At 54.2% G+C, this 13,374-nt stretch overlaps 2 protein-coding genes and 1 pseudogene across 2 annotated transcripts in view; 2 read left to right on the top strand and 1 right to left on the bottom strand.

Moving 5' to 3' along the window:
* Npas1 (neuronal PAS domain protein 1) overlaps positions 1 to 5,999 on the top strand; it is a 13,575-nt gene extending 7,576 nt beyond the window's left edge. The window contains exons 5-11 of the mRNA XM_004644389.2: positions 1,021 to 1,189; positions 2,090 to 2,205; positions 2,633 to 2,790; positions 3,216 to 3,322; positions 3,711 to 3,858; positions 4,833 to 4,927; positions 5,494 to 5,999. Coding sequence (XP_004644446.1) covers positions 1,021 to 1,189; positions 2,090 to 2,205; positions 2,633 to 2,790; positions 3,216 to 3,322; positions 3,711 to 3,858; positions 4,833 to 4,927; positions 5,494 to 5,939 — 1,239 coding nt within the window. The 3' untranslated portion in view covers positions 5,940 to 5,999. The remainder of the gene's footprint in view (positions 1 to 1,020; positions 1,190 to 2,089; positions 2,206 to 2,632; positions 2,791 to 3,215; positions 3,323 to 3,710; positions 3,859 to 4,832; positions 4,928 to 5,493) is intronic.
* Positions 1 to 10,055, top strand: part of LOC105743970 — a 13,446-nt pseudogene extending 3,391 nt beyond the window's left edge.
* Tmem160 (transmembrane protein 160) lies at positions 6,126 to 8,140 on the bottom strand. Its single transcript, XM_004644277.2, has 3 exons — positions 7,909 to 8,140; positions 6,779 to 6,871; positions 6,126 to 6,480 (listed from the first exon to the last, which is right to left on the bottom strand). Exons 1-3 carry the CDS (start codon positions 8,114 to 8,116, stop codon positions 6,215 to 6,217), a joined length of 567 nt encoding a protein of 188 aa, XP_004644334.1. The 5' UTR covers positions 8,117 to 8,140; the 3' UTR covers positions 6,126 to 6,214.
* Positions 10,056 to 13,374: the final 3,319 nt, after the last annotated feature.

The following is a 13,374-nucleotide window of genomic DNA, read 5'->3' as shown; positions in this document are numbered from 1 at the left end:
ATATATATATATCCCAAAGTCTGTTCCCTGGAACCTCACATGGCACCAAGGTGGCTCATATGGGCTGAGGAGGTTGTCAGAGAATTGGGTCAGTCTGAGGAAAGCAAATGGAATATCAGTTCATCAACAACAGATGGCAAGAGGCACTATATTTACCAATACTTGTTCTTTTACAAAGTTTACAAGTTTTATTTTCTTTGCAGTACCTGGGATTGAACCCAGGACCTTCACCCGAGCAGTGTAGTGCCCACACCATCCATCCATCCACTTGTTTGCTTACGACACGGTCTACCAAGTCGCTAGTTGCCCAGCCTGGGCCCCACGCCCGCCTGCCTCAGGCTCCCAAGTGCTGGGCTCACGGGGGTCACTACCGTGCCCAGCTGGCTGACAGCATTTCTTATGGAGAGACACCGCGCGGCGGTTGAGGGTTTATCTCTGGGCGCGGCTTCTGCCCCAGCTCCTGCCTCTGAGCACTGGGAGAAGCTTTGGTCTCTGGCAGCACTTGCTGATTCGTTCATACAAATCGCGTTGCTTCCCCAAACATTTTGACAAATGAGAAATTGGGCGAATTCAATCCATTTGGAGACTCGGTCCTTGTCAGCAACTTTTTGGTGAGTTGTTAGAGATTTCTGAAAAAAGACCCCCCCCCAAAACAAGGGGTCTTGTATGCCTGTGTGTGCACGTTCGAGACAGAGTCTTGCTTTGCAGCCCAGGCTGTCCTTAAACTCCCAGCCATCCTCCTGCCTCCGCCTCCCAAGTGCTGGGGTTACAGGAGTGCGCCACCACTCCCAGCTAAAGGAGGGGATTTGGACTAAGAGGAAAAGGGAAGGAAGGCGGCTTGCAGGGACTTGGCTGTAGGGGGAACAGTGCGAAGAGCCTGAGTTCAGCCCTCAGTACCAAAAATAAAAGAGCAAATGATAAAAACCACAACAAGCGCGGCAGACACCTACACTGGGTTGCAACTCTGACCGCGCGCGCACACGCTTCAGCCGCCCCTGCACTCCCTTCTGTCGCCGGCAGGTGGAGCTGACGGGCAGCAGCGTCTTCGACTACATCCACCCCGGGGACCACTCCGAGGTGCTGGAGCAATTGGGGCTGCGGGCCCCCACCCCCGGACCCCCTACCCCACCTTCAGCCTCCTCTTCTTCCTCCTCCTCTTCCTCCTCACTGGCGGATACCCCTGAGATCGGTAATTCCAAGGGTCCCCCAAAATATGAAACTGGAGCGAAGCCTGGTGTATACAAAACCCCCCTCGAGTTGTGCGAAGCAAAGCTTTGTACAACGAACCAGAATCTATAAGATCCGGCTCCCTAAAATTGCCTGTGCTCCCTAGAATGCCCGAATCCCCAAGATGTGACCCTTCTGGCTGCTGAGCAGGTGGGGGTGGCCGGGCTTCTCAGGCGTCCACTCTGCGCTGTGCCTTCCGCGCACACTTGCGTTGCATCCTGACCTCCATCCCACGGAGCAAGCCCGCTCCGTTTTAGAGGAAACAAGGCTCAGGCCCAGGAGCCAAGTAACTGCCCGATCACACGGCTGAAGCCCGGGCCCCGAGCTCCTAGGCCTTCTTTGCGCTGGAATTTATTTTTACCCTCCTGATAATGACAGCGCCTTCTCGTTTAATGTTGGGGACCTTCGAGGTGCGCGGCCCTGTAGACAGGGTTTTCTACATTGGTTTTGCTTTCCTTCGAAACCATATAGACTTCAGCAGTGTCTGGGGAGGTGTCCAGAACCCCACGACTGCCTGTGGCAGTTTGAGGCCCAGGTTTGTCTGTGAGCACTGTTATTACACCACGTGGTGGGGTTTGCAGAATAATCCAGACTTGGGAGTTGGACGTGTTGCTCTTCCCAGAGCCTCTGCTCTGTCCTAAGCCCAATGCTGGGGGCACAGGGTGGTGACACAGGACCTGGGGCTCACAGTCCTAGTGGGGAGACTGACGTGTCCCCACACAGGCTCCGAGGCAAGTTAGTGCAGTGTCAGAGAGCAGAACCGGCGACCAGAACCCTGGAGTCCCTGGCTCCGAGGAAGGAGGGGGCAGGCACGGCGTCTCCTCCTCCTCTTCCGAGCACATAACTGCGTCTCTCACCCCAGATACCAGCCCCGCCCAGCTGCCTCCTTCTGCCCGAGTCCAGGAGCGTTCCTTCTTCGTCCGCATGAAATCCACCCTCACCAAGAGGGGGCTGCACGTGAAAGCCTCGGGGTACAAGGTGGGTGCTCCACTGGAAGAGAGCTCTAGAGATTCTGGCAGCTCTGTCCCAGCCCAGAATATGACCAAGGGAACCAGACAGGTGGCTTCACTGGGTGCTGCACTTTAGGAAACCAAGGCTGGGAACTGGAAGCCACAGGCTGTCCCCGTGCCCCAGGCCTCGGGATGATGGGCAGAACCTGGCAAGGTGGACTGTTATGATCCCTGCTCTCAGGGCCACCTTGCCCCTCCTCAAACCCTGCCACCACTGCCAGCTGGCTTCCCCAACCATGTCCACCAGTCCTGGCCCTGCCTTCCATGTGATGCCCACCACCCTGTGGCTCCGCCTCCCAGGCAACGCCAATCAACCATATGGTCCCGCCTTCCCCCGACTAGACACCTCCACCCCACCCCGCCTTGCTCTTCCACCAACCTTGCCCCCTCAGCAGGTCATCCACGTCACAGGGCGCCTGCGTGCCCGCGCTCTGGGCCTTGTGGCCCTGGGCCACACGCTGCCCCCAGCCCCTCTGGCAGAGCTGCCTCTACACGGACACATGATCGTCTTTCGCCTCAGTCTGGGTCTCACCATCCTTGCTTGTGAGAGCAGGTACCGGAGTTGGGGGCTGAGGCAGGTGCAGCAGGGCACCCAGGAGAGCTTGGTTCTGTGGGAAGTCTGGGCCAGCGTGGGTCTGCAGGCTCTGCACAGTGGGAAGCCGTGGAGAAGGAGCCTGGGGCAGGTAAAGAGGTGAGGGAGGTGGCTGGGTTATGCTGGGGTCCCTGAGGGCCTGCAGAGCCCTTCCCTTCCCCACTGGTCTCACGTCACCTCTCCCCTGCCATGTCTCCTGCATCAGGCAGTGGGGCAACTTGTCCTGGTCAGAGCACTGGGGCGCCTCGGCCCTGCCACCCTAGGACAGACGCCATAATGCTTGATTTGCAGAGGGCCAAACATGCCCAGGGCACTGCTGTGCAAGGGTTTGCGCCCTGGGCGCTCTGAAGCCAATTCACACTCCTCCCCTCTGCTCTCACCCCCAGAGTCAGCGACCACATGGATCTGGGGCCCTCGGAGCTGGTGGGCCGCAGCTGCTATCAGTTTGTCCATGGACAGGATGCCACCAGGATCCGCCAAAGCCACCTAGACCGTGAGGCCCATCTCTGACACTCATCTCTGCTGCCCCTGACCCCAAGAAATCCTTCTTCCAAACTGGCCACAGTCTCTCCTGCTGCACCTACAGCTTGAGGGGCCTAGTCAGCACTGGAAGAGGCTCAAAGGCACTGAGCCCTGGCTCAGCATTGGGGGGGGGACGTGGGGTCTCTGCGACCTACCCTTAACACTCCAGGAGCCCCACTGCCACCAAGCTCTGCTCCCTCTGACTTACTCTGTCTCCCGCCCTGTACCTTTGGCTTCTCCCTGTCCCCCCTCACTGTCCATCTGTTTGCCTCTTCCTGGCCACCCCCTCTGCTGGTCTCTCCCTCCATGGCCTCTCCTGTGCCCCAACCCTCCTGTCTCTCCTGCTGGGCTGGGCCCAGTGCTGGACAAGGGCCAGGTGATGACCGGCTACTACCGCTGGCTGCAGCGTGCAGGCGGCTTCGTGTGGCTGCAGTCCGTGGCTACTGTGGCTGGGAGTGGGAAGAGCCCCGGGGAACACCATGTGCTCTGGGTCAGCCATGTGCTCAGGTGACCACCGCAGGCCATGCCCTCCTGCAGGGTTAGGAGCCACTGTGCTCAACATTGGGGTGGGTGTACCCTCCCCAGGGACAGGACAAGTAGACAGGAAGCAGGAAGTAAGCAAAGGCCTAGAAGTGCAGGGAACAGGGACAGTCACTGGTGGGGGGGATAGTGTTGGAGAGGGGCAGGACAAGTTCACAGAAGCCTCTGTCCCAGGATAAGAGTCTAGACTCAACTCCGGGGCACCGGGAGCTACAGAAGGCTTTTGCCTTGGAGGTCCAAAGTAGGCCAACTCAAGTAGAGAAGCCAAAGTTGTCAGGGAAGCTGAGGCAGGAGGATCATCAAGCTGGAGCCCAGCTTGGAAAGGGCACTGCCAGCAGGGAGCCCAGCAAAGTCAAAGAACCAACAGCTTGAGCTTTCCACCAGAGAAAAGGAATTTACAGGCCTGGAAGTTAAAGTCATCAGAGAAAAAAGGCTACAAATGACTGTGGGGCCTTTTGTCTCAGGAGTACTAGGGAGCCACAGAAGCCTTAGTGCTGCTGTCTTGTTTATTGGAAAGAGTCTCCCTCCTGCTGTGGAGAGGGGGACCAGACAGAAGACTGGGGCGTGTCTTGGGAAACACCAGGCTTCTAGGTTGCAGGAAAGCGACAAGGGCATCTTCTGCCCAGTCTCTAGCTTTGTAGAGCCTAAAGCAGGGCTCCGGAGAGGAACAGTAATTTCAGAAGAAGATGTGAGGTCAGATGGGAATGAGGCGTCTTGGGGAAACTCAGGTGGTGGCATCCAGGTGGTGATGTGGGTTGGCCTCAGAAGAGAGCCACACTGGGCTAGAAATCAGCTTTGGACCTGGGTGTTGGTGTCCATGTCGGGGCACCTGCTCTCACAGCGAGGAAGCTGTACTTGCTCTTGGCATCGTGTGGGACAGGAGGGACAGGAGGCTGGGTGGCTGGGGACCATGTCTCTCTACCTCATCCTCTTCTCCCCAGCCATGCTGAAGGCGGCCAAACACCTCTGGACACCTTCCAGCTTCCAGCCAGCACAGCCTGTGAGGACAGATCCAGCCCTGGGTCAGAGCCCACAGGTAAGCTCATCTCTCTGCCCCCACTGTCCCTGGTAACCTCCAGATGGCCCTTTGAGAGCTTAGTCCACTATAAAACCACCAGCCCAAGCACAAGGGCCTGAGTTCAATCCCCGGTTCCGAAGGAAAAAAAAGAACAAAAAACCACCAGCCTGTGTGACTATGCATATGAATATTAAAATTAAAAGTCCATTGCTGAGCATGATGGCACACACCTGTAATCCCAGCTCAGAGGATGAGGCAGAAGGATCGCTATGAGTTCAAGGCCAACTTGAACTTGCCTGACACAGGGCTTCTCAATCCCTCTCTACTTGACAGTCAGTTCAGGCTGACAGTTCTGGGCCATGAACCCAGTCCTGTGCAATCCTCTGGTCTCTACCCTCTGGGTACCAGTGGCAGCCTCACCTAACTGTGACAATCAAGAATGCCCCCAGCCCACCACTGCCAAGTGTTTCCTGGGGAACAGTCCCTTCTGCTGACAACCCTGAGTCTATCCACTGAGCCCAGCTACAATCAGGGAAACTGAGGCCCGGGACACCCACCAGTCTATCATGGTCTTCCTCTTCCAGAGGGAGGGCCTCCTCCGGAAGGGAAGCAGGCCACACCCCCAGACCAAGATGATGCCCCGCAAGCCCGGGGTAAGCGCATCAAAGTGGAGCCTCGCACAAGGGAAGCGAGGGGTTCAGAAGACAGCGGGGACGAGGAAGCCACTGAGCAGCCCCATGCAAAGCGGCCGGGGTTCACATCGGTCATCCGGGGTGCGCTGCGGCCATGGGCCCCGGAGCCCCCACGCGACCCACCGCCGCTGCCACCGTCACTGACACCTGCCCTGCTACCCGCAGGCTTCCTGCAGCCCATGGTGCGGGGCCTATGCACGCCCGGCGCCATCCGCTACGCGCCTGCTGAGTTGGGGCTCATGTGCCCGCGCCTGCCCGGCGCCCTCTGCCCCGCGCTCGGCCTACCCTGCCCTGGGCTTGGGCTTGCGGGCCCCCGGGTGCAGCACAAGGGAGACTGAGGACCCCTGCCGGGGACTGCGGCCTGTTCCCTTGGCCTGGTATCCTTGCACAAGCCCTGCTCTTCCACTTCCTCCCTCCTCTGCTCCTCCTCCTCCCCTTCCTCCCCTTCCACCCGTTGCTCTCCTTCCTCATCCCTCCAGGCCCTGTCCTCCTCCAGTCACGCGCCTTCCCCAAGGAACGGGAGCCACCACTCTGAGTCTGGAATCTGGAGCGAGGGCAGCTCAGGTTTTAATGTCCCATTCCTAAGGCCAGTCGGTCCCCACAGCCCTGTTGCTCACTCGGGTGGCGGCCGGCCGGCTTCATCAGAGCCTTCGGCGGTGGCTGCACCGTCGTCGTCGGGCACCAGTTCCACGTCGAGCTCGAGCTGACCCATGTAAAGACCCACAGCACAGGCCCACAGCAGGCTGGCGGCCAGGACCGCGCCCACACCAGCTGCTGCGCCCCCCAGGGACAGCTGCATGGGCCCACGCAGTGAGGCCAGGCCCACGGCATAAGAGGCACCGCCCCACACTACACATAGGCCGCCGAGCAGGAAGAAGCCTGCGGAGGAGAGAAGGCGTCATCAGTCAGGCAGGAAGGCCAGGGGACAAACCCAAAGGAGTAGACACAGCCAGGACATGTCTAAAGCCAAGGGCAATAGAAGCCATCTAGGTGTCAAGGCTTTGGGGGTGGGGTCCAGGGCCAGAGGAGGACAGGATGCTGGCCCTGGGGCCCCTGGTCTGTGAGGGTGGAGTTAGACACATGCTCTGGGCCACCAGTGTCAGGAGGACAGCATTTAGTATCCAAACTTACATCAGGGCCCAGGGCACCTCGCTCGTTTATAGGGGTCAGCACTCACCATAGGCGGCTTCCCGTCCCATGTCACTTTGCATGAAGGAGATGACCCCGATGCCCGAAGCCAGGAGGCCATTGCGGAACCAGGACAGGAAGGCTGCAGGGAGAGGAAGACTGACATAAGCCCAAGCCCTGCCCCAGATGCCCCTCTGTCCAGTCAACCCGAGGGGTTTTCCATGCCCCATCTCCATGTCCCAAACCCCCAACCCTTCCAGGAACCCCCCAGCAAACCTCCTTCCCCCAATCATCTCATCTGGATCTCAACCCCTAGCCCCTAAATTCTGCAACACCAAAGATTCAAGATGGCCTCTGTGGAACCTAGAGGGCGATCTAGAACCAAAAGGAAGACCCTCAACCTCCAGATGGGGAGATGTCAGGGGCCCCTCTTGGCCAAGCCCTCCCCTCAAGTGTAGCCCCTACCCAGCTTCTTTCTCAGACCCCTGAGACGACTCTCAACACCTCTCTCAGGTGCCTCCCTTGACCTCCTTCAAACGTCATCCTCTCCTACCATGCAAAGCCGACTTTAAAGCATCCACACTTCCCCCCAGCTCAAGTCCCTGTGTAGCGCCAACAGGCTGGTTCCAATACAAGTCCCCTACCCCATCCTATACCCACGCCCTATACGCTCCGCGGTCTGTCACCTTTCCATTTGAGGCTCCACCCCCAGCAGCCTAGATCACTTCTTCCTCCAATCAGCAGAGAGCAATGCCCCTATTGGCTGCACCCTCCTCCAATCCGGAGCTCCTCCATCTTCTGCGGGGAGCTGCACTGTACTGTACGCAGAATGGTCCCCTCGGCCATCGATGTGGGTCCCTGTGGCAAGGAGTCCCTCTCCCTTAGCTGCCCCGGGGAAGTCCCCTCGTCAGGCAGGTCCAATTCTGCCGGCCGCCTCCCCGATCCTTACTGCGCCCTGCTGGCCTGGACCCCGGCACACCTCGAGCAAGCCCCTGCTCTGTAAGCGCAGCCTGCACCTCTGCAACCAGTGTCTCCGCACGGATACGGAAGCTCCCATCACCGCCAAGCTCGGGCTTTGCTCCCAGCCTCGGCTGCAGAGCCGCAGCCCGCACACGCGCTTGCACGCTCTGCTGCGGAGCCCAGCTCCAGCCCGGCTCAACTCCAGCCCCTGCCACAAACCTGTCTCGTGAGCCTTCCGGAGGAGCCAAGCGTCCGCGCGGTCTAGCTCGGACACTGCGGGTGGCGAAGCCCCGGCACGGGGACCGTGGCCTGGAGCGAAGGATCCCCGGGAGCCCCCGCTCCGGGGCCGCTGAGGAGGTAGTAGCGACCCCCGGAAGCGGAGTCGGGCCAGGCGAGCGACCCGAGCCCACCACCAGCTTCCTCCCATGGTTCACACTAGAGCCGTCGCGCGCCGCTCCGCCCCGTGGGGCGCCCGTAGGCTGAGACTCACGTCACTCAGGCAGAGCGGCTCTCTATTGGTTGTTCTCCCGCTACTCAAACCCCAGTAAGTGTTGTCCATTGGTCAAAGTAGCAGTGTTTCCCTCCTCTGTCATCTATGCCGGTAGTGCGCATCCCGCCTAGCTTTTGCCTCCTGACTACAAATCCCAGCGATCAGCACCTCCGGGGAAGGCGGGCTTCCAAGTTCTGGCGCGAGGTCTGCTGGACTTGTAGTTTTGGTTTTTGGTTTTGTTTTGTTTGAAGTTGTAATTTAAAAAATAACTTTAGAGACCGGGGAGATGGCTCAGTAGAATAAGTGCTTGCCCGGCAAGTGCAGCAACCTGAGTTCAAACCCTGGTTCTGCCAAAAATAAAATAAAATAACTTTAATTCCAATGACCACAAAACAAAAACTCTTAGTGCACAATCTGAAAAACCCCGGGGAGCCCAGAAGGAGCGTAAAAGCCCACCAGTAATCTCATCAATGAACGGTTATTATCTTGTTGTATTACTGTATGATTCTATGCAGATATAAAATAAAATGCCATTTGACGAATTATTTTTTCATATAACTTTATTGGTAATATTGATTTGTGTCACTGAGCATTTCATATATATATATATATATATATATATATATATATATATATAAATTTATTTATTTATTTATTTTTTTGCGGAACCGGGGATTGAACTCAGGCCCTTGTGCTTGCCAAGCAAGCGCTTATTCTACTGAGCCATCTCCCCGGCCCATATATATATATATATATATATATATATATATATATATAATTTTTTTTTTAAATTTAAAAAGTGATGCCAGGCATGGTGGTGCTCATCTGCAATCCCAGCACTCAGGAGGCTGAGGCAGGAGGATCACTGTAAGTTCCAGACCAGCCTGACGGTTGGGAGGGGCTCAAGCTGAAAGTTAAGCACATATGCAGCCTGCTGGAGAACACGGGAGCTCCTTACTGCACATAAACAAGCCCTTGCAGCTTGCTGACTGATTTCTGACGAGAGAGACTGAAATTGACATCAACCTCTCCAGGGTATAGATAAGCGCTCTATAGGTTTTGGGGAGAGTCTTCTCCACTCAAGAGAGGGAGGACATCCTCAAGACTCAGTTCTTGCCTCTTTACTCTCCTTTTAAAAAATTCTGCTCTTTCCAGCCGGCGCCGAGCAATGGGCATCTCTCAGGACAACTGGCACAAGCGCCGCAAGACCGGGGGCAAAAGAAAGCCCTATCACAAGAAGCGGAAGTATGAGTTGGGGCGCTCTGCTGCCAACACTAAGATTGACGCCCGCCGCATACACACAGTCCGAGTTCGAGGAGACAACAAGAAGTACGGCTAGATGTGGGAAACTTCTCCTGGGGCTCTGAGTGTTGTACTCGAAAACCAAGGATCACTGGTGTTGTTTACAGTGCATCCAATAACGAGCTGGTCCGCACCAAGACCTTGGTGGAGAACTGCATTGTGCTCCTTGACAGCATGCCGTACTGACAGTGGGACGAACCCCACTATGCACTGCCCCCGGGCCGAAGAAAGGGGGCCAAGCTGACTCCTGAGGAGGAGGAGATTTTAAACAAAAAACGATCAAAGAAAGATCAAAAGAAGTATGATGAAAGGAAAAGGAACGCCAAGATCAGCAGTCTTCTAGAGGAGCAGCTCCAGCGGGGCAAGCTTCCTGCCTGTATTGCATCAAGACCAGGCCAGTGTGGCCGAGCAGACGGCTGCGTGCTGGAGGGCAAAGAGCTGGAGTTCTAGCTGAGGAAAATCAAGGCCCGGAAAGGCAAATAAACCTTCCCTCCTGGCTTAACTCATGTAATAAAGATGTTTATTGTTCTATGTGCATGTTATGTGAATAGTCTATCAATTTGCAAAGCTCCAAAAAAAAATTCTTATTGCTGTTTTTCCCTGAGATCACTGAGACCCTAAAGAAGTTGACATTTAACACCTGAACAGGGACTTTGGTAGGAAAACCTGGGTGCTGGGAATACTTTTCTTTTCTTTTCTTTTTTTTTTAATTTTATTTATTTATTTATGTGTGTGTGTGGCCAGCTCAGCCCACCAGGAGGCGGGTCTGGCTGGCATGTGGTGCTGGGGATCGAACCGCGGTCCCTGTGCTTTGCTGAGCTTGTTCCAAGTAGGCGCTTTAGACCACTGAGCCATCTCACCAGCCCTGGGAATACTTTTCAAGTGCGGGCAATAGGGGACAGAAGAGAATTGGTTAGCGTGCTGGTGTGCATGAGTATGGGCACATCAGGTGTAAAGATTAGGGATACAGTTTTGCTAGGGCTAGAGACTATATAGCTTTCAGAGAAGCCAAAGAGAGAGGGGTATATTGAGTCACTAGTAGTTAAGTATGGAGCGAGACAGTTCAGTGATCCAAAGCGTCTGCTGAGGCAAGCTTAGACGGGCACAGCGGGCACAGCGTACTGCGGTTCAACCCCCGGCAACGTATGTTGCACCAGCCCGGCCCTCTGGGTGGGCTGAGCCAGCCAAAAAAAAAAGAAACACAGAGTATACGTATATTGAAGTGTTTTTCCCAAGCTTTACTCCTGTATTTCATTTTCTTTTTTGGATTTTGGTTAGAAGGGGTTTTACAATCATGAAGATTTCAGCTAAGACATTGTTTTAAAATCAGGTCCTAAGCCTGAGTGGGACAAGGAGGGCCAAGCAATGGTGTATGGAGCTTATGCCCTCTTGCTTTGCCCAATTTAATAAGGAAAGAGCAGTGGGGGACAGAGGGGACCTTTCCCCACCAGAGAAGTTTTGCCCTGCAAATCACACTGCACAACACCCAAGGAATTTGACTGAGCCACAGATAGTAATCCTGGTCTTTTCAGCTCAGGGAAAATTTGCCTTGTCACAGGGAGTAGAGCCATTTTCTCTATCTCCTTTGCAATTGGCATTAAAGGAAGCCAGCCAGTCAGGGGAGTTCATGCAGGATTTTCAACATATCTACCCTGTTACTAAAGTTCAAGTCCCCCAAAACCCAGGACAAGGCTGGTGCAACATATGTTGCTGGGGATTGAACCGCAGTCCACTATGCCCGTCTAAGCTTGCCTCAGAGACTCTTTGGAGCACTGAGCTGTCTCGTGATACATTATTATGAAGCTATACCTTTTAATATCCTAAAGAGTTTTTTTTTTTTTAAAGGTATTGCTACTTATGGCCTTACTGTTCCCCTTGCCTTGAGATGAGTAGAAATCCTCTCGGACAACAGATTATGGCCCCAAAGGATTGGAAAGGAGTAGCTAGAGCAGGTTTCAATCCAGGTGATTATTTGCTGTGGAAAGGAAACTTCTTTAAATATTGCATGAACCAGGAAGTTCATAATGCTGTTCAAAACAGAGCCACTACAAAAGATTTGCTGCTCAGGAAAGGCACCTTTGCTATCACAACCAATTGACCTTTAAATCATCAGCCTATGGTGAGATGGCTCAGTGGTCTAAAGCACCTACTTAGAACAAGCTTAGCTAAAGCACAGGGCCCGCGGTTCAATCCCCCAGCACCACATGCCAGCCAGCCCCGCCCCCTGGTGGGCTGAGCTGGCCACATACACACAAAATAAATAAATAAATTTTAAAAAAAAATCATCAGCCTATGAGCAAACTAAGACAGCTGCCGCCAGAGCTTGGAGGGGATGTCCTTGAAGGGTGAGGCATCCCGTAATTTGGCTTCTATTTATCATGGCCCCAATGAACCTTTACAAGATTTTTGTGGCACCCTTATTGTAAGCTAGTACAATAATTATAAGTAACAGAAATGTTTCAGTGAGATAGCTCAGCAGACTAAGTGCCTGCTTAGGCAAGTGTAAGGACTGGGGTTCGATCCCCGGCACCACATGCTGCACCAGCCCTGCCCCTGGGCACACTGAGCCAGTCCCTGAGACCCAGCATGGTGGCACATACCTGTAATCCCAGCACTGGGGAGGCTGAAAACAGGAGGATTACTGAGTCTGAGCTGTGTAGTGAGACCCTGCACCAAATACATAAAAAGAAAAAAGAAAAATAATAGTTCAATGACTGGCCTTTAAAAATGCAAATAAATAGTGTAAAGAGACTTAAAGAGCCCACAAATAACAGTTTACTCTATCAGAGATTACTCACTTGTGCAGATATTGGCCCCTCGTATGTAGAGGAGGCTGCCTGGGCAGCAGCTGTTACTCAGGTTATTAATCTGCAGTCTGGAGGAAAGGGACTGTGGCTGTCTGTTTTCCCTGTGGGGATGAGGGACATTTAGCTTGAAACTGCTCTGTCACACTTACAGAGGCAGCACAGCCATCGTCCATCTCTTCAATAAAAACTTCTAGTCTCTGTACAAAGTGTTGACAAGCGTACCACAGGTACAGATCGAAAATTGATGGGAAAAGTTGGCCCTTTGCAGAAACCTCCCACTGAAGCCTGCCTCAGCCCCATCAAGCAATGGGGCCCCTTCCTCAACTCCTCCCTGGCCCTAGCCCCTGGTAGGTCTATAGTTGCTACATCCAGAGGCCATGCTGTAAGCCAGCGGCGTTGGGCAATAACTGAAACATCTGCTTCTGTGTCTGAAAACCTTTGAATATTTTTTCCTTTAATAGTCAATTCCATCTCTGAGCATTTTTGTTTAAACTGTTGAACCCAGTATGTGACAGAAGATCCAAAGCCCTTGGATCCCTTTTCCTCATTTGTGAATTTCCTAATTTTTACCCAGGGAAGAATGACCAATTAAGCAATACAAGAGTCTGGGGTGATTTGAACATTTTTTTTTTTTTTTTGAAACTGGGGATTGAACTCAGGCTCTTGCGCTTGCCAGGCAAGTACTTATTCCAATGAGCCATCTCCCCGGCCCCAGAACAATGTTTTGAGTAGATTGAATTATAGCCTTGATTTCCCCTGCATAACCAGCATTGATGATACTAGGCAAAACCTGGAGACCTTTAAAATAAGACTACTGGGGCTGAGGAGCAAGCTCAGCAATCTAAGCAACTGCCTGGCTTGTGCAACCACCTGGGTTTGATCTCTGGTCCTGTGTTCCACTATGCCAGCCCAGCGCCAAGCTGGCTATTAAAATTGGGCATGGTGGGCTGGGAGATGGCTCAGTGGTCTAAAGCACCTACTTTGAACAAGCTTAGCAAAGCACAGGGACCGCGGTTCAATCCCCAGCACCACATGCCAGCCAGCCCCGCCCCCTGGTGGGCTGAGCTGCCCACACACACACAAAAA

Source organism: Octodon degus, unplaced genomic scaffold, assembly GCF_000260255.1.
Source record: "Octodon degus isolate 3935 unplaced genomic scaffold, OctDeg1.0 scaffold00197, whole genome shotgun sequence".
NCBI classification, from domain to species: Eukaryota; Metazoa; Chordata; class Mammalia; order Rodentia; family Octodontidae; genus Octodon; species Octodon degus.
The sequence above is the reverse complement of the archived record's forward strand: the minus strand, read 5'-3'. Positions and strand labels throughout refer to the sequence as shown.

Excerpts from the sequence above, each read along its gene's own strand:
- Tmem160 (XM_004644277.2), bottom strand. The coding sequence starts at position 8,116 with ATGGGAGGAAGCTGGTGGTGGGCTCGGGTCGCTCGCCTGGCCCGACTC. Across the intron at positions 6,872-7,908 it reads CCGGAAGGCTCACGAGACAG|CCTTCCTGTCCTGGTTCCGC; the intron begins GTTTGTGGCAGG and ends CTCTCCCTGCAG. Across the intron at positions 6,481-6,778 it reads GGGACGGGAAGCCGCCTATG|GCTTCTTCCTGCTCGGCGGC; the intron begins GTGAGTGCTGAC and ends TCTCCTCCGCAG.